The 21,608-nt window shown below is 35.6% G+C and overlaps 1 protein-coding gene across 8 annotated transcripts; it reads right to left on the bottom strand.

Moving 5' to 3' along the window:
• Positions 1 to 2,911: 2,911 nt before the first annotated feature.
• LOC122313471 lies at positions 2,912 to 9,632 on the bottom strand. 8 transcript variants are annotated; one of them, XM_043128525.1, is made up of 16 exons: positions 9,348 to 9,558; positions 8,949 to 9,238; positions 7,632 to 7,796; positions 7,407 to 7,513; positions 7,146 to 7,289; positions 6,142 to 6,246; positions 5,749 to 5,832; positions 5,543 to 5,658; positions 5,000 to 5,101; positions 4,798 to 4,911; positions 4,629 to 4,685; positions 4,465 to 4,531; positions 4,300 to 4,353; positions 3,960 to 4,034; positions 3,817 to 3,852; positions 2,912 to 3,629 (listed from the first exon to the last, which is right to left on the bottom strand). In XM_043128525.1, the coding sequence occupies exons 4-16, from the start codon at positions 7,488 to 7,490 to the stop codon at positions 3,516 to 3,518; spliced, it is 1,152 nt and encodes a 383-aa protein (XP_042984459.1). In that variant the 5' UTR covers positions 7,491 to 7,513; positions 7,632 to 7,796; positions 8,949 to 9,238; positions 9,348 to 9,558; the 3' UTR covers positions 2,912 to 3,515. The 8 variants fall into 8 exon arrangements, with proteins under 8 accessions (XP_042984459.1, XP_042984453.1, XP_042984454.1 ...); XM_043128519.1 differs by having other exon boundaries at positions 7,407 to 7,518; positions 9,348 to 9,557; XM_043128520.1 differs by having other exon boundaries at positions 7,407 to 7,518; positions 9,112 to 9,238; positions 9,348 to 9,557.
• Between the last annotated feature and the right edge of the window lie 11,976 nt (positions 9,633 to 21,608).

Genomic DNA, 21,608 nt, shown 5'->3' with positions numbered 1-21,608 from the left:
GTAACTTTAGGGGTTACCCTACGGTGTTAAATTTGAACACTGGTTTGTCCATGAGTGTTAGACTCGACCAAGCGTTAGACTCTAGTGCTAGTTTTGTGACGCAAGTGTTAAACTCTAGTGCTTGCTTGCCTTATGTGGGTGTCTTTAGTCGGGGTGTTGGAATTGAGCGCTAGTTTGTGGCATAATGTTAGACTTTAGCACTTGTTTGTGCCACAAGCGTTACTCTAGAGCTTATTTATAGCATGAATGTTAGACTCTAGTGCTAATTACCTTTAGGCAAGGATCATTGGCTGGGGTAACTTTAGGCGTTACATTGCAGCTCAAGTCTTAGTGCATGTTTGGGATTGCAATAGGAAATATGGCTTATAGTTTTAGGATTTATAGCCTAAATAATAAGTTCTATACTTCAAAAGTTGTTTACTATTTGATAAACATGTATTTAAAGCACTTTTTAAATTAGTTACATTAATTTTTTAAAAACATATAGCTATCTGCATGAACTTTTAGATAAAAGTTTTAATTTAGTATTTTCTAAAAAAGTAAACTTCAGCTTTTTTAAGTGATTAAAATATTTTTTATAAATTTATCAAACATATCATTTTTTTTTAAAGAACTTTTAAACAGTTAAAAGTACTTTTTAAACTTTCAAATTTAATCCAAAAAGGCTCTTAGACTCAAGAGTCGATTTTCGTTGCTAGTGTTAGACTCAGCCTTCTTCACACCTAGCATGTCCTTACATCGCTCGAACTTGCTGATCTTCTCGCCAAGCCACTTTGCCACCCAACTCTTTATTCTTTTTGGACCAAACTAATTGGCCTTGTCCCTCAACACAACTACACCCTCCTTGATACACGGCTTGACAATATTCTGCATGTATGAGTGAATCATCTAGTAACATATATAGAGCTTGAATCCATGCAACGATCCAATACAATTTGTATATCAAACTGTAGGTTGTAATTCTGTGTTTTATATATATATATATAAATACAAGTGACTCTCCCGGTAACTGAGTATACATCAATAGAAGTATTTGAAAAAGTTACATTTTCAAGCCAAATTATATGCCCTTAAAATAATTGATCATTGATATTAATTAACGTTTATATCATGAGTAAAGCCCCTATGCTGCCTCGGCAGTCAAGTGTACCGCTCAGGAATTTTTTTTTTTTTTTTTTGTACTTAATAATTAAGGAAGTGATTTTAAGTTTATTGATGTATTTTATTTTTATTTTTTAAAAATATTTAAATCTATTAAAAAATATGAAAAAAAAATTTGCCTGGACAGCACACCCAGTAATAAACTCTAGGCGGCACAGTAGCCCAACCCTTATATCATTCTTCCTTATTAGATAAATTGAATCTATACACTTATTAAAAATAAAAAATAAAAACTAAATTCAGCACACATTTGTACGTAGTTTTCTTATGCTCGGCCTCATTGGATTTTCAATTCTGTATGGGAACACTAACGAGAAGTCATGTGCAACAAATGTTTCCGTACCGCTGTGTTCGCAGGAAGGCTTTTCTTCGAGTTTTAGCAAGGTCAACGTGGTTTGCCACCATTTGTTGCAAGAATTATGACATACAACATTCTCATCTCACCTACATCACGCTATAATGCCGTTTTCAAATTGTTGATGTTTTAGTTTTCTTTAAAATTATAATAGATTCCACTATAATTGATGTGCTAACACACGACTTATATGTATCAAAATTCATCTTTAAAACTAACAAATTTAATTGTTGATGGCAAAGTTTTAAATACCATTCCGGTGATGGTTTCAATTAAAGTATTGAAACGAAATATTTCGATATTCGTACCATTTTAAGATTAATTATATATTATATATAAATATTTATATGCATATATAAACTTACAATTAATAAAATAAACACACACACACATATATATATATATATATATATTTAAATATGTATTATGTATATGTGTATATATATATATATATATATATGGAAGAATTAAAGATTTATGAACTAAATATTTGTTGAAAAAATCATGAATTTGAGTTGAGACACAAAAATAAATAAATAAAATAAATAAATTATTAAAAACAATGATATTTAAAAAAGAGAAAGAATGAGAGGACATATTTAAAGTTAAAAAAATTAAAATTATATAAATACACTTTATATTTTAGAATTAATTAGGTATCATCTAGATTTAAAATTTACAAAAATGTCATTTAAATACAAGAAAATTACAAAAACAGTCCGAAATGGAATGAGGACCGAAATGCTCAATTCTAATCGATATGACCAAAATTTGATTGGAATAGCCAAAACAGGACTGAGAGCACTCTCACCAGATTATCTATATATAAAACAATTGTACTTTTTAACTATGAGGGATGAAAAGGGACTCACAATGGATTATGCATACTCAAATAATTTGATTTTGACGCATAGTATTTGTAAACCAAAATCCAAATTTGATAGTTATTGTTGAATGAGCAAATATATATTTTATTATTTTTTATAACTCTCCTCTCCATCTATATCTACAAACATCTAGATAATTTAATTAGAATATGATTACTAATTAATATATAATAGGTAGGATCGTGATAAAATAAAATAAATTAATAATTAAAAAATAAATATTTTTGTAATTATTAATTACTCATTACTATATAATGAATAAATAGATAATTTAATGTGAAAATTTAATGTGAATAGTCAAAGTCAAATTCATCTCATATTATTTTATTATTATATAATGAAAAAATAACTATTCCAAGATAGACTTATGTGAATGAAATAGTCAAAATTTAAATTCATCTTATATTCATCAAAAGTGTCTCTTTACATATACATAATCAATTAACAATACTCTGAAATGACCAGAATTTAAAGCGAAAGGAAACAAAATAGTTGAGTATACCAGACATTGCCAAAACAAAAAATTCCGACCGTACCGCGAATTTAAAACCTTGGTTGATAGGGTAATACATCAGTGCAATTAAATAATAGTAAAATGAAGGTACAATCTGTAGCATTTTCTTCGTTGGAAACACACCAAACAGTGAAATTCTGTTTTTATGCCTTCTCATCTGAAACATTTGAGCAATCTCCTCCATCCACAACCATGATACCAAATGCCCACTTTCAGTTTCTTGGAAACAATTCCACCCTCGGTCCAACAGAGTCACACTTGCACAACACATCTCCTATCCCAACCTCAAGTCTTTGGAGCTCTCTGTCTCCTTGGAATTTGGTAAAATTTTGTAGTTATTGGACGGCAACCAAGAAAGATATGGTGGGTTGGCATTATTTCCGTAATAATAGTTGCAAAATAGTGATATGTGCCTCCAAACTAACTCTAGCCGGCACTAAAACTAAGCCTTTCAATGTGTTCGAGGAATTGTACGAAAAAAAAAATAATGTTACAAGCTAAAATAAAGAATTTTACAAACAGATGTAAAACTCTGAGCAGCAGGTGGTGGTGGTGCTGGTGCTGGTAGCACGCGATCATCTTCTGTTGTTGCTATTCCCTAATGAGCTGTCGAATTGGAAGGATCGACACCCATTGCTTTAAAATATGCATGTTCCGCTGTTGTCATTCGAGCTTGGAACATTGTCCACTCTTTCCTACACCTCTCCCTTACCTGACACCAGTAAAATGAAAACATATAGCACATTTCATACACAAGTCACTGCAGTATCAAGCTGAAACATGCGAGCCTCTGTCTCTGTGTGAGAGACACAGACGGGAATAGGATTAATAAAGGGATAAGCGGGAAGAAGCAGTGGAAGGGACAAAAAACAATAATAGCAGGAAAAGGCTGTAAATACCCCTTGCCATGGCGCCTTCCCATTCTCTGATTCTCCCTGCCAAAATGAACATAAAGTGAGAAGTAATTAGTTTCTAATACCTGAATGCTTAATTTATATATGAAAAATGAGAATATAAACATAGCCAATGGTTTTCCTTTTACCTGGTTCCCAAGGGAGGGAACAGTTTGATGCACAATCCATTGTGAATCTACAACTCCAATCTTCTCATGGGCAGGCTGTTTCCAAGAAAAAGACAATATGCATACATATATATTATATCACAATATTATTTCTTTGATAGGTAGAGAAAGATTACTTTTTATCGGTATAGAAAGATTATTGCACATACAAGAATGTGGTTGACAGCCAAAAAGTGAACACACACACACACACACACACACATTATAATAAAGCATTGCATCTGCAACCTCTCCTAGAAATATTAATCAAAGAAGAAATGGTTGCCAGGAAGGGGGTGGCGGATGGAGGCAGGTTACTCACGTCTACACATTTTCGAAGGGCAAAGTCGAGACCCCAACCATGGACCAAGTCATTCTGCAATTCGCAAAGGAACACAACTTTAATCTAATGCTTCATGCCCAAAGAAAACAATCAGAGACCACCAACTTATATGAAATAAAAAAAGTTTAGAACAATCTTGGATACCTGAATCATATGCCACACACAGCGCCATGCGTCTCGTGAAAATACCGGGGCCATGATTTCAACAAACCTACATTTATCAGGAGAAACTTGTTAAATTCCATGGTAAAAAAGAGCACAGCCAAGAACCATGGCATATAATCAGCAAGTCTAAAACAAGTTCATACGCTGCACAGGGAGGCAGATGTGGGCTACTGCACCATCCAGGTTTCTCCACTGTTTCTCTGGTAGAAAGAAATAACAATATAAACGTTCTTTCATTCAATTATAATTTTTAATGTTTGTTAATTGTTAGGAAGTAACAGACTTTTGATACAAGGGCCAAAACAAACTTACTTGTGAACTTCACGGTCACCTCTTCTCTTTGTCATCTGCCATGTTAATCCTCTGTTAGGTTCCAAACCAGGCTGCGAAATCTCCAAGCCATGCTTCCTAACTAGCTTTATGTATCTAAAATGAATGAAAAATGGGCAAAACAAATCATTGAGTAGACTGAAGCAAAGTTATCATAGAATTGCTATTTCAAATTCAAACTCACTCTTCTGCATTAAAATGCTCAACTCCCAGGTCTTCATCCCAAATAAATATGTAGTCATATGGAGCCACTATGTCAGGATGCAGAAATCGCTTGGCATACCACCTTGCAAAGAATTTTAGAAGCTATAAGCATAATTTGGAGAAACCACCTATAAAGTATGCGTAAGCAACTTTGTGGGTAATTTAAGTACGTGTTAGCTTATCAGCATAGCAATGAGAAATTGTCACATCAACAATGCATCAATATATCTATATAATTTTAAGAGACAGAACTTTACTCCTATGAAGCCATGTCATCAACTATCAAGTTAGATTATTATAAGATGGAAAAACGGCTGCTTTTATTAAAAATTAGTATTCTTTTAGTTTTCCTCAAGCTAGTCCATTTTTTTTTCTCAATTTATGCTCTTTTAGATTTTCTTATTATGTTATAACATCTTGATGAATTCTAACTTAGTTGCATAGAGTATTATTTATGTCTAAATTTAGTTATTCATGTACACATGCAAGTCTACGACTAGAACAATTAACAATAGTTTCTTACCATTTAGTCTGCTTACGAATGCTAATATGAATGGCTTGCTTTGACCACTCAAACTCGTCCCATTCAGTTGTTCGGCCATCATAGTGAAATAGAAGGATCGTAAAGTTATCTGAAAACTGTGAGAATGACATATTAGCCATAAACATAAGGGAAAAGAAAGAAAATCATACTCTGAGAGAGAGAGAGAGAGAGAGAGAGAGAGAGACCTTCTTCACCGCTGTATCAATATTATTCCTCTGATCATACCCGACAGTGAAGGTTACAAGGTACTGTGGTTTTTTGGTCAAGTCCTGCAAATGCCATCTTAATCAAACACCATGGATTTTTTTTTTCTTCCTCTTTTTTCCTTTTCTTCAAGGCTATGTTATTCTAATATTCAGTTTTACTAAAGAATCCAGTAGAATGGTAGACTATAGAATGGAATTAAATAAATGTGTATTTAAGTTTGAGACATCACCTGTCAATTCATATGAAGTCCTATATATTAAGTAAAGTGAAAACAACATATTACACATACACGTGGCACAGACACACATGCAGACCTGGCAAGCAGAATGTATGCTTGTATGATTTACTATAAGTTGCAGAAGAATACACACCTCACTGGGCTTACCCCACAATCTTCGCAGGTAGAAATCTGACTCAGCTTCAACAATTCCTGGAGGTAGTCTTTCTGCACCTCTAGGATTTGAGGGAACCCAAATCTGCAGCAGAATCATGAGTGCAGAAGGAAAAGTGAGCATAACAGTATAGATATGCACTACTTCTCTTTCTAAAGAATTTATGGAATATGCAGTACTTCTACTTCCAACGTGACAACACTAAACAAGCATGAAATTTTTTATGAGGAACCCGGAAGACTGCAAGTGTAATACATCCTTTACCTAGTTAATTTCCAAACCCTTGTAACACACCTATATCACACCAAATATGCCAAGAAAGATACAAGAAAACATGCCGTACTTTAATCCATCATTTACTTTAAGAAAAGAATACTCGTATGTTGCTCTCTCTCTTTTGTTTTTTGTTTTTTTTTTTTATTGGCACCGGGTGTCAAGGAACAGTGTCCCGACTAATCCCGGGGATGCACAAGCCCTTGGCAAAAGTTTCCCGAAACTGCACGTTGGTATTCAATGGGAAAATTCTCCAGTCCGATGGCCCCTAGAGATTGTTCGCACCCAAGGGAAAGTGAACCTTAGACCTAAGGAGGAGCATACCCCCAAGCCCAAGGTCTTTACCACTTGAGCCAACCCCTGTGGGTTAATACTCGTCTGTCGCTCTCATCAATAATAAGCACACACAATAACACAAATTCAAGATGTATTATTGTGTAAAGTGACTAAATGGAACTTCTTTTCTCTTCGACTCTATTTCACTGTCCTATGCCCGCTATTCCATCTACCTCACTATTCCAAGTTTGTCCAATAAAACTCATTAATATCATTTCCAAGAAAGTACATAAAAAAAATGTCAAAAGTCTCAAATGCACATACATATTTGGTTCGAAAATGCATCTGCTAACCTCTTGAATATCATCTAAGTATACAATGTAAACCTGAAACCTCATATATTTCAAATAACACTAATAGACAATGAAGCTTACCTTCAATGAATCATTTAACTTTTGAGCTTGAGCTGAGCTGCTATTATTACTACGCAAAGATGACCAAGCATTTCGAATGCCTAATTCTTTATTTCTAATGTATGAGACATCAATTGTAGGAAGAAGGCCGGATGGGAGATTCACCTGAAAATTATAGAGATCGAAAAATGTTCCATTGTCTAGCTATATAAAATCTATAAGAAAGCACAACCATGCATACAACCAAAATAAAAAGAAGAAAATAGTTCAAATTCTATGTACCTTAGTTAATGACAATGTCGGAAAAGATATTCCTATGAAGAAGCCAAAAACTACTCCAACAAAAGTAGTAACAATAAGCCTCATATTCTCGTTTGGTTTTCTACTAACTGCACTGCACTCAAGAAGATCAAATGTTATATGAAGAAATTGTTCTCATACATAATCATGCCAAGTAAAATTTCTAAAGTCTCTTTCTATCGATATATGCCATCAGAAATACTGAACCTGCGTGCAAGGTTTCTCATCTTATTTACAATCTTCTGACTATATATTCACCAAAAAAATAAGCTGCAATGTAGAAAGCTGGAGCTGATCTGCCTTATCTAACAAGTTTAGAGATGCCAAATCTCCATGAAAGTACCAGAGACCCTCATGGAAGAAATCCAATACCTGGTATAAGAACTTATAACCATAAGTTTAAGTAATCCACTTAATGAATCCAGATAGGAATTCTATGTCAGCAATAACAAATAATAGCTATATAAATTTCAACTAAGCATGACTTAAGTAGCATATAAGAAATACATATTAGACATATGTATGTGTACATATTAGATGTGTAGGTATATATAGTAACAAACTCTTTTATGCTGAGAAAAACTTGGGAGATTTTGGGCTGCAACCTAGCATTGCTACCCACGTATTTCTATCAGAAGTTTTAAAAGCTTATATAAGAAGCTCTAAACAACAACAACATCTCACTGTTGGTCCTCTACAAAATAAATCTTGCATATTTAAATGGGCATTATACAATCACAAAACCCCAATAAGAAGCAACTCTAGGACTGCCGCTAACACTCAAAACGCTTCAATATTTGGAAATAAACAATTTCCAAAATTTACACCCTAAAACCAGCAGGTCGCTGTTCTTCAGGCACTATATGTGATACACCATGAACAAGGAACCATGTGATTCTTCCACATTACCCTCAACCAACCAAGCAACCATGTGATTCCTTGAGACAACAACATAGGAAAAACAAACATTTTTTTTTTTGATAAATGAACCTAGGAACAACAAACACAAACCAAAGAATCAGTTCAAACCCTCTACTCAGTCCCCAAATTAAGCAACCTTTTGCGAACTTTTGACACAGACCCTAAATCACTGATAACCATTTATCAAGCGTTCTAGTTAAGATAAACAACTAAACAAAAACCCAAGCACAAACTTAGCTCAGTAATTAAAAAACTAATACTCGCAATCAGTATTTGCAAAAGTAATCGCGATTACATTTACCATTGACTTCATTTATATAAAACTATATCTCCGATAGAGTAGGATAGAAATTTCGGAAAAGAGACCAATAACCTGAAGCAATCACAACTTTAATGCAAAAGAAATCAATAAATCTGTAATCCCTCCGAACCAAAAAGGCCATTATTTTAAGAAGAAACTCCAATACTTTTTTATTTCAATAATAATTTGAAGACATAACAAGTAACAGTCGTCCCTAGATTACCGAGAGAAATCATGAAGAAATTAAAAACCAAAACAAAAGGAATAAACTTGGAATCTAAACCGAAGCTAAAGCGTCGTACTGGAATTTGACACCGCAAAGCTGCAGTTTTCTTTCCGGTTCTCCGGGGTTTCAAACGACGAAAGCAAATTCCCAAAGCACAAAACAATAAAAAACTGAGAAGCCAAGCCGAAAAGTGAATTACAAGCAGAAATATATAGGACTGGAGGAGGATTTAAGCGGACCTGGATGGAATATAACCCTAATAACAGGAGAAAGATCCGGTTAAGGGGAAGCCGTTTGGAAAGCCCAGAATCAGGATTCACAAGAAACCCGGAAGATGAAAATCACCAACGTCGTGATCGCCTTTTCCTTTGAAAATTTCAAAAAATATAAAAAAATAACTGTGCTTTAAAAAATGGGCTGAAGAATAAACGAGGCGGCCAAAAAATTTTAAAAAGAGAGAAAGGGAATCCCTAACCTTGGCAGAAAGAGATCCCTGACTGTCACCTTTGAGAACGGGAGGGAAACACGAAGGAAAGAGAAAAGAAAGAGACGGGAGGTTTGCAGAATTCTTTATGGCTAAGTTTTGGTTGGTATTGTAATTTGCTTGGGAATTTATCAGATCAGAAGGAAAAATATTTTGGTAAGAAATGTTGTTTTTGTTATGTACAGCACCAAAATTAAAAGTAACAAATCTACTTTACCTGTTGTTCCATCTCTATTTATTGGTTGGTTTGTGACAAAGAGATCCGAAACGACTCCCCAACTACAATACACGGAGGGAGAGAGATCAGAGTGTGTGAGAGATGCGACAAACGACAATATGGTTTCTTTTTTTAATGTTGTCTTTTCATTTTAGGTTTTGCTCACAAACATTCAAACAAAAAAAAAAAATAAAGGAAAAATCATAAAATTGGTGCTTGAATAGCAATTTTCTGTGAGAAAAATCTGATAGGAAAAAGGAAAAGTTTTAAAAGAAAATAAATTTAAATGGGATGATTTGGTTGGCCCACGAGCAATAATCTGAAGATTGATGCATCGGAGCACATTCGGTATGCAGCTAAAAAGTAACCAAATGGGGGGTCTGAATCATTGAAAGATCTTAGTATGTTTTGCTGCAACTCTTTTTTGCTTTCCCGTGTTTGAACTTGATTGGACTGTTTTTGTATTTTTTTTTTTAAAGCAACTTTAGGTTGAAATTATAATTGAAGTTATATGACGAGTGGTTGGATCCAAAAACTTGGTTACAGACGTGTACAAATTATACAAGTTAAGAAGAGAAAATAGTCTTGTTTTATTGCAAAACTCAGTTTAGATCAACCTATTTTAGTTTAATTTTAAATTAAATCTAACATCTAAATATCAAGCTATTATATTACTAAACTCATCTCAACTAAAAACATCCTTACACGTTGTCAATTGCATATTAGAAAAGAGAAATGATATTTAGAGTTATGGAGTGTGCAAGTACTGCATAATTTCTTTAAAATAAATGAATAAATATGAGATCTTAATATTTTAATAGTAAATCACACTTTTTGAAAAAAAAAAAAAACATAATAAGATAGTTAAGATGAGAGTAAATAGAAAGTTGGCAATATATGCAAAGTCAAACCTAATGTTTGCAAAATTTTTAAAAAAAAATCATAAAAGTTGAATATTTTTCTTTTATTTTTTAAAGATAAAGTCTACATAAATTAACTTTGCTCCACTCAATTATATATAATTTTTTTAATAACCCACCAAGCTCCCCTCTCCCCGACAAATGAAGTACTTCTGGTTTCAACTTGGGCATATGGAGATGAACCACGACTGTATCAGGGCATGAGACTTGGTGGAGGTTGGATTTCAAAGATACCTATGTGGCGCATTACAACGCATGCATGAGAGCAGTGTGACTTATGTGGTTTATGTGCTTGTCTATTTGATGCACCACTTGACTGGTTTGAAGATCGATTAGTGCCTGCCACGACATACGTCACAAGTGCTGAAAAAAGATAAATTGATCATTTTTCAACCTAAAGGAAATAGATAGAGAAACAATTTGAAATTTTTATAAGAAGGATGAGGAGAGGAGAAGAAGAAGGGAGGAGCTTGGTGCGCTCATTGAAAAAGAAGATGGGATTGAATGAATTTTGAGTAAGGATGACATTTAGTGTAGTCATTGGGATTCAGGTGAAAAAAGAATCCATCTTAACCCGACTTGGTTAATTATATAAGTCATTTGGGTTCGTGTCATTCGAGTTCATGTCGAATAAATCTATTTTTTCAGTCTTCATATTTTTACATACATTTTGCAATAAATTTATTTAGAAATATAACTATTGTGAAATTACCACATATGTCAAAAATGTAATTAATTCGATGAGAAGAGATAAACTTACTTATTTATATTATATCTTTAACAATTATCATAAATTAGTAAACGATTAAAACTAACAACACAACATAAATTTTGTATTTGAGACTTTACATCATATAATTACTTAACTCTATTATCCACAACTCGAATCTGATTATTTGATTATGGATTTACGATTCGTGTCAAAACCAAACTTAATTTTGAGAGATAAAGAGTTTGGAGCAAGGATGAAGAAATTTATGGGCCTAACTCATCTCTTAAAACTAGTTCAAATATAGAGGTTTGCTCCAACCTTATAAACATACCTATGACCTTATCCACGAATACTGTGGGATTTATTCCTCAACAAAAGAACAGTTGATCATCCATCCAACTCTCTAATGTTGAGTAGAAGTAAAAAAACAAAGACAAAGATTGCCACATGACTACACACATAAATATAATAGAAACATTTTACACCCAAAACATCTTATACTCATTGAAAGCATATTTGTTTTGACCTTTTAGAGAGGAACTCTCTCATGTCTCCAAGCTCCAACCCCATCAACCTCACCACCAACTCCCCATACTCCCCCTGCTTGGAGCATTTTTGGGGAAGGACCCCATTCCTCTACCTCCACTTTTATTTTTAGTGGAAGGTACATAATTCTATCTCAAACTACTACTAAATTTGAAATTTCTTTCGAAACTATCAAGTACGGTAATCATACCCCTTGCCATTACAGGGACTTTGTGAATTTTTTTTCTTCTCTTTCTTCTCATCTTCATCTTCGCCTAACTATAGTCAATTTTCTTTTCATTTTAGTCCTATTTACCTCCACCTCTCTCTTTTCTTATTTTTCATCATCTTATTCTACTACACTACCTACTACCACATCACTATCAGCCTCCAATGTTTGTGACTTTCATGGCTTTCTAGCTAATTCAAGAAGTGATCATGCCTAAGTGGTAGCTCCACTCCAAGATAGAAAGATACCAACAATGGAAAAAGATATGCTCTTGAACTCCAACAATAGGTTGATCGGTTACCATTGGTAGGGACGGGAGACAAAACTGCCACTGATGGGAAAGCGATAAGAAACCCGAAAGCGATTCTGACACAAGATAGGATGATAGGAAGGGAGTTCGATCAGAAATAGACAGAAAAAAAGGCTGCTAGGCTCCTTTCTTTCTCATAGGAGGCGTTCGCATCCAACCCTTATCGATACCCCTCACTAGGACATTTAAGTGAGTCGAGTTTCAATCCGGTTCCGAAATGAGGCGGTGTTGCCAATGACTCGATATATCATGATTATGCTCTAAGGTGGAGGCAACAGTTTCCAAAGACTTGTTAAATTTACAAAGGAAACTCTTTTGTCATAATATTATAAATGAGCATACCAAAGTATATCTTGTCAACTCATACATAAAAATTAAGATAAAAGAACAAAAGAATTCATAAAATCTTCATAACAATGGGGTCTGATGACCTTTTTTTTTTTTTTTTGAAAATATAAATTATTTATTAATATATATTTGCTATGAGTTTTACTATTTTTGTCCATCGTACTATGAAACCCCTTTTTTTTTCCTTTTTTTTTTCTTTTTCTTTTTTTAAGATTACAAAACCTCATTTGAACAAGAACCAATAGCCAAAATACTCATATATTTCTAGAAGATGTTGAAACTATAAGATTTAATAAAAGGGGAATGTATTTATCAATCAAACAATAAATCTCAAACTTTTCAACTAACTTTCCAACTCAATTCATTAAAACCAATAATTGATGAGACTTATTATTTTTTTAACTTCACATAATAAAGTTAAACTCATCTCGACTTACTTCATACATTTCATCCTAAAAAGTTAAATTTATCTCAACTAAAAAAAAATTAAATTCATTTCAATAAGATTTTAAAATATTACTATTTATAAACTCAACTTAATTAATCTCAATATCCAAATATAGAATTCTTAACATTATATGGGACTAAGCTTGAAAACTATTTTAAAACCAAGATGGACAAGGCAACATTGAAAAGTTTGAAAAATTTTAAGAAATTTTAAAAGTTTTGAGATATGCTTTTTATTGAATTTTGTGAAAGTTGACAAATAATATGAGAAGTTGGATATAAATTTCTTGAGAGATGTGTTGTTTATATTTAAAAAATGAAAAATACTAGTATGACTTTTAAATGTTTAAATTAAATATTTCTACTCATATGTTTTAATTTTTTTTTTTCTTAATAATTAAAGAAGTGAGTATATATTAGTGAATTTGTATTTTTTTATTATTTTTTAATAATTAAGGATGTTTAAAAAATGTTAAAAAGGGGGAAAAAAAAATTATTTGCACTGGTGTGTACCCTAGAATTGTACTTGAAAATTTGTATGGAGTGAGAAACTCCGTTAAGCTTGGTGGGGCCAAATTTAAAAAAAAAAATTCAAAATACCTATTAGGTTTTACTCATAATTCTATAAATATAGAAAATTTTCCCCGAAAAAAGATTTATATCCCCACGTGCTCTCTAAAATTTTTTAAAGTTTCAATATACTTAAAAATGCCTCTCTAATTTTTTTTTTCTCCTATGGTTTCAAAATTTTGTTTAATTTCTATATATTATCTATATCAAATGATGCCTCAACAAAATTTAATTAAAACTAAATTTAGGATAAATAATAAACTTATTAATATAGATTCTAAAATGTTTTTTTAATATGGAAAAATAGTTGAGAAATTTTATCATTTAGATTTCATTGAGCAAGACAAAATTTATTTAAGACCTTAATTATAACATTATATATTTAATGTGACACAAAAATATCTATATTTTACTTAAAACTTGATGAACTAGCTTATATATCAGAATGAAAGATGACATTCTAAAAGATCAATTGATAGTTTTTATGAAGAAAATAAATTTTAAATATTTTATTACAAAAATAATAATAGATAAATATTATTTCATAAATGAGACCTACCTTGTACACAACAAACCAATCAATATGTTTTCCATGAATGAGTTTAACATTCTTAAAAGAAGTTTCCCAAGTACCATCTCCTCTTTAGCTCTTGACTGAGGAATTTCTACTTTTGACTAATACACAACATTCGAAATATTTGAAACTTGTTGATGCAATGCCTAAATAAATGGATAAAAACATGCTCAAATAAGATCATCGCCATGTACACAAAGAGTACAATATCCATATCATTTAAAAAATTTGATTTATAAGATTCAGATTTTAAAATATATATTCTAAATCAGATTAATATGTTATCCACACTAAATTATAAATAAAATTTTTCTAATCAAATGTAACTTTTATAAGCACTCGTTCAAAGAAACGTATTTTTTCGCAAAACTTTCTTCCATGAACAAATTTTAGAATGAAAGTCATTTGGTCTCGTTTGGATTCATCTCAAGTTTCAACCACCACAATACAATATCATCAAACACCATTTTCTTGATGCTGATAACAGATATTAATGATACAGGATTGGGAATTGGGACCAAAGATACATTCAAGAGTGATCCAAACATCTCGAGATGTCATGAGACCGACAATTTGAGTGACGACAAACTTAAAAAGAAAAAGAAATGATGGCTTGGAGCCCAGAGTTTCAGAATGAGGATCAGGAGAAGTATTCCCATCTACAAAGCACATAGATAAGGGATCATTTGTGCTTTCCAAAGGAAGAAAGTGTAACACACCCGAACAATAAATGATAAATGCAAAGAAAAATCGCTCACTTCAAGGGGAGCTCCTCCAGAATATAGATATGGAAAAGAGAGAAGAAAGGGTAAAGGAAAGTAGGGTTTTTACTATTACTTTTCAGATGATAACCTACAGTATAGACGGCGCCTGATATAAGGTCCCCATCTTTAAATTCTGGAAAAGGAAATGGGCCATGGGCCGACTACTCAACTGGACTTAACCCAAAAGACTAAATAAAGGCAGGTAGAAATAAAAGACTTGGACTTAACAACATAACATACCCGGACCCACTATTTAGCCCGTGACCACTAGACTCTAATTGACCCAACAGAGGGCCCAGCCCGGCTTTGACCCTAGAAACATCTCCCTAAGTGTTGACCGAAGCTTCAGTTCAGATCATTTCAGATCTTCATTTCAGACCTAGCCGATATCGCCTAGGACCCCTTTTCTTCATCTCCATTGGCCGCCGCTCCTGCTGCTTCTTCCAAGGTCCACGCCGATAGCTGTGTAACAAATCCTCCCCGTTTAAAACACCTTGTCCTCAAGGTGGGGGAACCGATCCTTGAGCTGGGAGTACATCTCCCACGTTGCGTCCTCGGGAGCTTGCCCTTGCCACTGTACAAGCAGTTCGGCCTTAGCCTAGTTCCCCACTTTCTTCATGCACCGGTCGAGTACTTTGATGGGTTTCGGAATCAAGATCCCTTGGTGGTCCACGGGAGGCAGGGTTGGTATGGCAGTCACTTGGGTTCCTCGTTTCCGTTTGGGCTGGGACACGTGGAAGGTGGCATGGATCCGTGAGCTTGTGGGTAGATCCAGCTTATACGCAATGGCTCCGACTCTCTGGATTACTTTGAATGGGCCAAAAAATCGAGGAGCTAGCTTGAGGTGGCGGATCTGGGTTACGGAGGTCTGCCGATCTGGTTGAAGATGCAGGTATACCCATTCCCCCACTGTGAACTCTTGCTCTTTTCTTTTCAAGTCAGAATATTTTTTCATTCTCTGTTGGGCTCTGTGTAAATTATGTTGAAGAAGCTTGGATATCTGGTCTCTGTTGCGTAGTGTAGAGTCCACCGTGTCCATTCTAGTTGTTCCCGGTGTGTAGTCCAGCCACCTGGGTGGGGGGAAGCCGTATAAGGCTTCAAAGCGAGTGATTTTTGTAGAGTGGTGCTGAGTGGAATTATACCATCACTCAGCCAAGGGAATCCATGCGGCCCAGTCTTTGGGCCTGTCACCAGCGAAGCAATGCAAGTAGTTTTCGACCGTTTTATTGACGGCCTCCATTTGACCATCGGTCTGGGGGTCGTAAGCGGTGCTTAGGGCCATCTGAACTCCCTGTAGGGAGAAAAGCTCCTGCCAAAACTGACTGGTGAAGGTGCTGTCTCTGTCTGAGGTGATAGACAGAGGTAAGCCATGCAACCTGAATATGTTCTTTAGAAACAGATCAGCCACCCCCTTAGATGTGTAGGGGTGCTTTAGGGGTACAAAGTGACTAGATTTTGTCAAGCGATCCACCACAACCCAGAGGCAGTCAAATCCGTGGGAGTTGGGCAACCCGTCAATGAAATCCATGGTTATGTGGGTCCAAGGTTGGGTGGGTATAGGAAGGGGCTGTAGTAAGCCACTAGGCAGTGTGTTATCCACCTTGACTCTTTGACACGTATCGCAAGCCCTTATGAATTTCTTGAGATCTGTTTTTAATCCGTGCCAATAAAAGTCCCTCCTCAACCGATGGATGGTTTTGTCATATCCTGAATGCCCCCCCCCCCCCAGGGGCTGTTATGTGTCAGTTCCATGAGCTTGCTCTTGAACCATTGATCATTAGGGATGTACAACCAATTTTTGTAGAGGAGTAGCCCTTCTCTCATGGTGTATTTTGACCTCAATTTACCTTTTGTGTATCGCTGTATGAGATCCTTGAGCTGTGTGTTCGAGTCATAGGCTATCTTAAGATCCTCCATCCAATCCACCGTGGGGAAGGAAATCAGCATTAGGGTCCCCTCTTGTTCTTTCCCTTTCCTTGACAAGGCATCCGCTACCCGATTTTCTGAACCTCTCTTGTATTCTACTATAAAGTCATAACCTAGTAGCTTGGTGATCCATCTTTGTTGCATGGGTGTGCCTATTTTCTGGTCCAATAAATGTTTCAGACTTTGTTGATCAGTCCGGACCACAAAAGTTTGCCCCAAGAGGTAGGGTCTCCACTTGAGGACAGCCAAGACGAGGGCAAACAATTCTTTTTCATACGTTGACATCGCAAGTGCCCGACCTTTCAAAGCTTAGCTGTAAAAGGCAATGGGTCTGCCTTGTTGCATAAGGACAGCCCCTACTGCTGTTCTGGATGCATCACACTCAATGGTGAAGGGGGTGCTGAAATCTGGTAGTGCCAAGACAGGTGGCTGAGTTACAGCCTCCTTCAGCTTGAGAAAGGCCACCTTAGCTTCTTCACTCCATTGGAATCCCTCCTTTTTGAGCATCCTCGTCAGTGGGGAAGCAATTCCACCATAACCCTTAATGAACATGCGATAATATCTCGTTAACCCCAAAAATCCATGCAAGGCTTTTATGGATCGAGGTATGGGCCACTCCACTATGGCCTTAAGCTTCTAGAGGTCAGCTCTCACTCCTTGAGCGGAAATCAAGTGACCGAGATAGGCCACCTCCTTGCACCACAGTGAGCACTTAGACTATTTTGCATAAAGTTGGTGCTGTCTAGGGGTCTCCAATGCCACCTGGAGGTGCTCAAGATGTTCCCCTTCTGTTTTGCTGTACACAAGAATATCGTCAAAGAAAATAAGAATAAATTTCCTTAAGTAGGGACGAAATACCTCGTTCATCAAACTTTGGAAGGTAGATGGGGCATTAGTAAGGCCAAATGGCATTACTAAAAACTCATAGTGTCCCTCATGAGTCCTAAAGGCTGTTTTGGGCACGTCATTGGGCTTTACCCGGATTTGATGGTATCCGGACCTTAAATCCAGTTTGGAGAAAATAACCGACCCTTGCAACTCATTCATCAGCTCCTCCACCACAGGGATGGGAAATTTATCCTTAATGGTAACGATGTTCAACCCCCTGTAATCTACACATAATTGCCATGTGCCATCTGCCTTACGAACCAGCAACACCGGTGAAGAGTATGGGCTTTGGCTTGGTTGTATGACCCCAGAAACCAATAATTCCTTCACTATTTTTTCAATCTCATCTTTTTGGTAGTAAGGGTAGCGGTAGGGTCTTATGGAAATGGGTTGGGTATTAGGCATTAAGTTGATGGAGTGGTCATGGGTTCTCCAAGGGGGTAGCCCCTTTGGTTCAGAAAAAACTTCTTTATACTAGTCCATAAGGACTAGAATTGGTGCTGGTACCACACTTTCAGCTTGCTGCACCTGGTTTTCTAGGCTCTCCATTAACTGCAAAATTACCCCTTTAGACTCTAACTTATTGGATCTGTTTAGAACCCCTTTTTCTATCAATTGTACAGCTGCCAAGCCCTGCAACTTTACTTCACTTCCCCCATATAAAAACTGCATCAACAGTTTCTCAAAGTCCCACAATATTGATCCCAGCTCCCTAAGCCATTTAATTCCAAGTACCATGTCACACCCGGCTAAAACCAGCACCTGCACTTCCACACGAAAGGTAGTTCCTTGAATTAAAACCTTTACATCACTGCATTTTCCCTCACTAGGAATAATCTCTCCATTTGCAACTCTAACCTTGACTATTTCTTTTTTATCCACAGGTAATCTTGCTCGATGAACAATGGCCGGGTCCAAGAAGTTGTGTGTTGATCCCATATCAATCAAGATCGTCACGCAGCTGTTCTGAATCTGTCCTTTTACCCGCATGGTCCGTGGGTTATGGGAGCCGATTATTGCATGGAGTGAAATCTCTTGGTGCACTTGGGTTGAGCATAACTCCATGGGAGTCGTTTCTTCCTTCTGGTCAGGTTGTTTCTCCTCCACGACCTCTTCCACAATTTGTTCCAGCAAGACATCTTCCAACAGGTATAGCTTTGGATTTGTGCATTTATGCCCGGGGCTCCATTTTGCCTCACAATGATAGCATAGTCTCTTCTCCCACCTTTCTTTCATTTGGATTTGACTGATTTTTTGGATTTGCAAGTTGGGTTTGTGGTTGGTTTTGTGGTTATCTGTTGTGTGGTGGAAGGGATTTATGAGGATACCATGGTTAGGTGAGTAGGATGGGGGGTTTGAAAAGGCTCTGGGTCCTTTTTTGGTTAAGTTTAAGTTTTCTTCTTGGAGTTTAGCTAGGCTGTAAGCAGAAGATAGGTCCATTGGGTTGAACATCCTCACAGTGATTCTTATGTCATCCTTGAGGCCACTTAGGAAGCAACTCAGTTTGTAAGAGTCTGATAGGCCCCTCAGTCTATTGGCCAATGTTTCAAACCGAGCCTTATACTCTTCAACAGAGTGAGTTTGCCTTAATCTAGTGAGGGACTCCATGGGGTCATCATAAGCATTGGGTCCAAATCTCATTAATAAAGAGTTAATAAATGCTTCCCAACTAGAAATCTGCCTGGTCTCTTTCATCCCTTGAAACCATATTAATGCTTTTCCTTCCATGTGAAATGATGCAAGTTTTATCCGGTGTTGTGGAAGTATATTATGAAATGAGAAAAACTTATTTACCTTGTAAATCCAACTTGCAGGATCCTCCCCATTGAATACCGGAAAGTCTAGGCGCACTGTCCTAGTATGAACCTCCCCCGTGGGTGGTGGTTGCTGGTTGTGTTGATGATTCTCGGGATTGCTTTGCATATGAGCATCCGAAAATGATCCATGGGGACTGCCATGAGAGCTCCTTTTTTGTAACTCTCCAGTTATGACAGCAAGCTGCAGCACCATTGCCTCCATTTGTGTCTTCATAGCTCCCATTTCAGTCTCAAATTGTAAACACTGGGATTCAGAGGATTTTTTTAGGACCTAATATTGAGAATCAGTAGATTTTTTCAAGGCATTGAACCCTTCTTGTAGCTGGTTTTGTCTAGTTCCTTCTGCCATTTGTTTCAATAAGATGCACATGATAGTCTCTAGATACCACTTGTCACACACCCGAACAGTAAATAATAAATGCACAGGAAAATCGCTCACTTCAAGGGGAGCTCTTCTAGAATATAGATAGGGAAAAGAGAAAAGAAAGGGTAAAGGAAAGTAGGGTTTTTTGCTATTACTTTTCAGATGATAACCTATAGTATAGACAGCGCCTGATATAAGGTCCCCATCTTTACATTCTGGAAAAGGAAATGGGCCATGGGCCGACTACTCAACTGGACTTAACCCAAAAGACTAAATAAAGGCAGTAGAAATAAAAGACTTGGACTTAACAACATAACATACTCGAGCCCACTATTTAGCCCATGACCACTAGACTCTAATTGACCCAACAGAGGGCCTAGCCCGGCTTTGACCCTGGAAACATCTCCCTAAGTGTTGACCGAAGCTTCAGTTCAGATCATTTCAGATCTTCATTTCAGACCCAGCCGATATCGCCTAGGACCCCTTTTCTTCATCTCCATCGGCCGCCGCTCCTACTGCTTCTTCCAAGGTCCACGCCGGCAGCTGTGTAACAGAAAGTGAAACTATCTCGCGTGAGTTTTAGGGAAATGAAAATTAGGAGGATAGGTAAGGGACAGAGCGTTTGAATGAGTGAAATTGTTAGTAGAGGCAGAGAAGTGAAAAGCCATAGAAAAAATAGCAGCTAGAGAGGTTAGTGAAGACTGGCATTGGTTTCATTAAACACATATCTAAAATTTAGCTAAAAGTACATATTTTGCATAAAACCAAAAGCATTCAAGATATAATTATACATCAGATTAATCAAAATAATAATATAATATTATTTTTTAATAATATTTTTTTTAATTTTTTGTCATATTTTGCAACTACATTAACCATATGTTAATTAATAATTTAATAACCCAATATTTTATCCAGCATCCCAATGTGAAAGGCCCAATCGTATAGCAAGAAAATGAGTAATGTCCTAATATGCAGTTGGTTTATGCTTTTAGAATAAAATAATTATTTTGAAGATGAACAGTATATCTTCAAATTTGAAGGAACTTTGGTGGTATTGTAGCTCATATGTAGAGTTTTCGCATTTTGACTACTCCTATGCAGACCATTTTATTAATATTTAGCCAAACTTTGGAGATGCAATGACATTTTGGCTAAGTCTAGTGCTCTAAGAAAGTGTTTTGGAATAAGAAATTATTTGTATAGTCTTATCATCTACAAGTCACGTACATTTTATTTAAGATAATGCTAGGGGGCCGCCCAGCATGTATGATATGCCCCTTAGTACATTTTCATTTTTTTCAAATAGTACATTTTCATTTTTTTTTCAAATATTTTTTAAATATATTTAAACATTTTTTTAAAAAATATATAAATTCACTAATAGTCATTTTTTTAACTATTAATAAAAAAATTAAAATACATGAGCGGTCAAACTGAATGAACAAAATCAGGAGGTTACCTAGCATTTTCCTTCAATTTAAAAAAGTGAAAAAATTTGAAATCGACAAAAAAAAAAAAAAATCATTTTTTGATAGTAGACCCAATTTTTATTCAATAAAGTATACAAAACTTGTAGACCCTATAACTAAGAGTAGTAATTCATATTTCTGTGTCGTGTTCATGTTGCGTTAAGTTTTG

This window comes from Carya illinoinensis, chromosome 6 (assembly GCF_018687715.1).
Source record: "Carya illinoinensis cultivar Pawnee chromosome 6, C.illinoinensisPawnee_v1, whole genome shotgun sequence".
Lineage (NCBI taxonomy): Eukaryota > Viridiplantae > Streptophyta > Magnoliopsida > Fagales > Juglandaceae > Carya > Carya illinoinensis.
The sequence above is the reverse complement of the archived record's forward strand: the minus strand, read 5'-3'. Positions and strand labels throughout refer to the sequence as shown.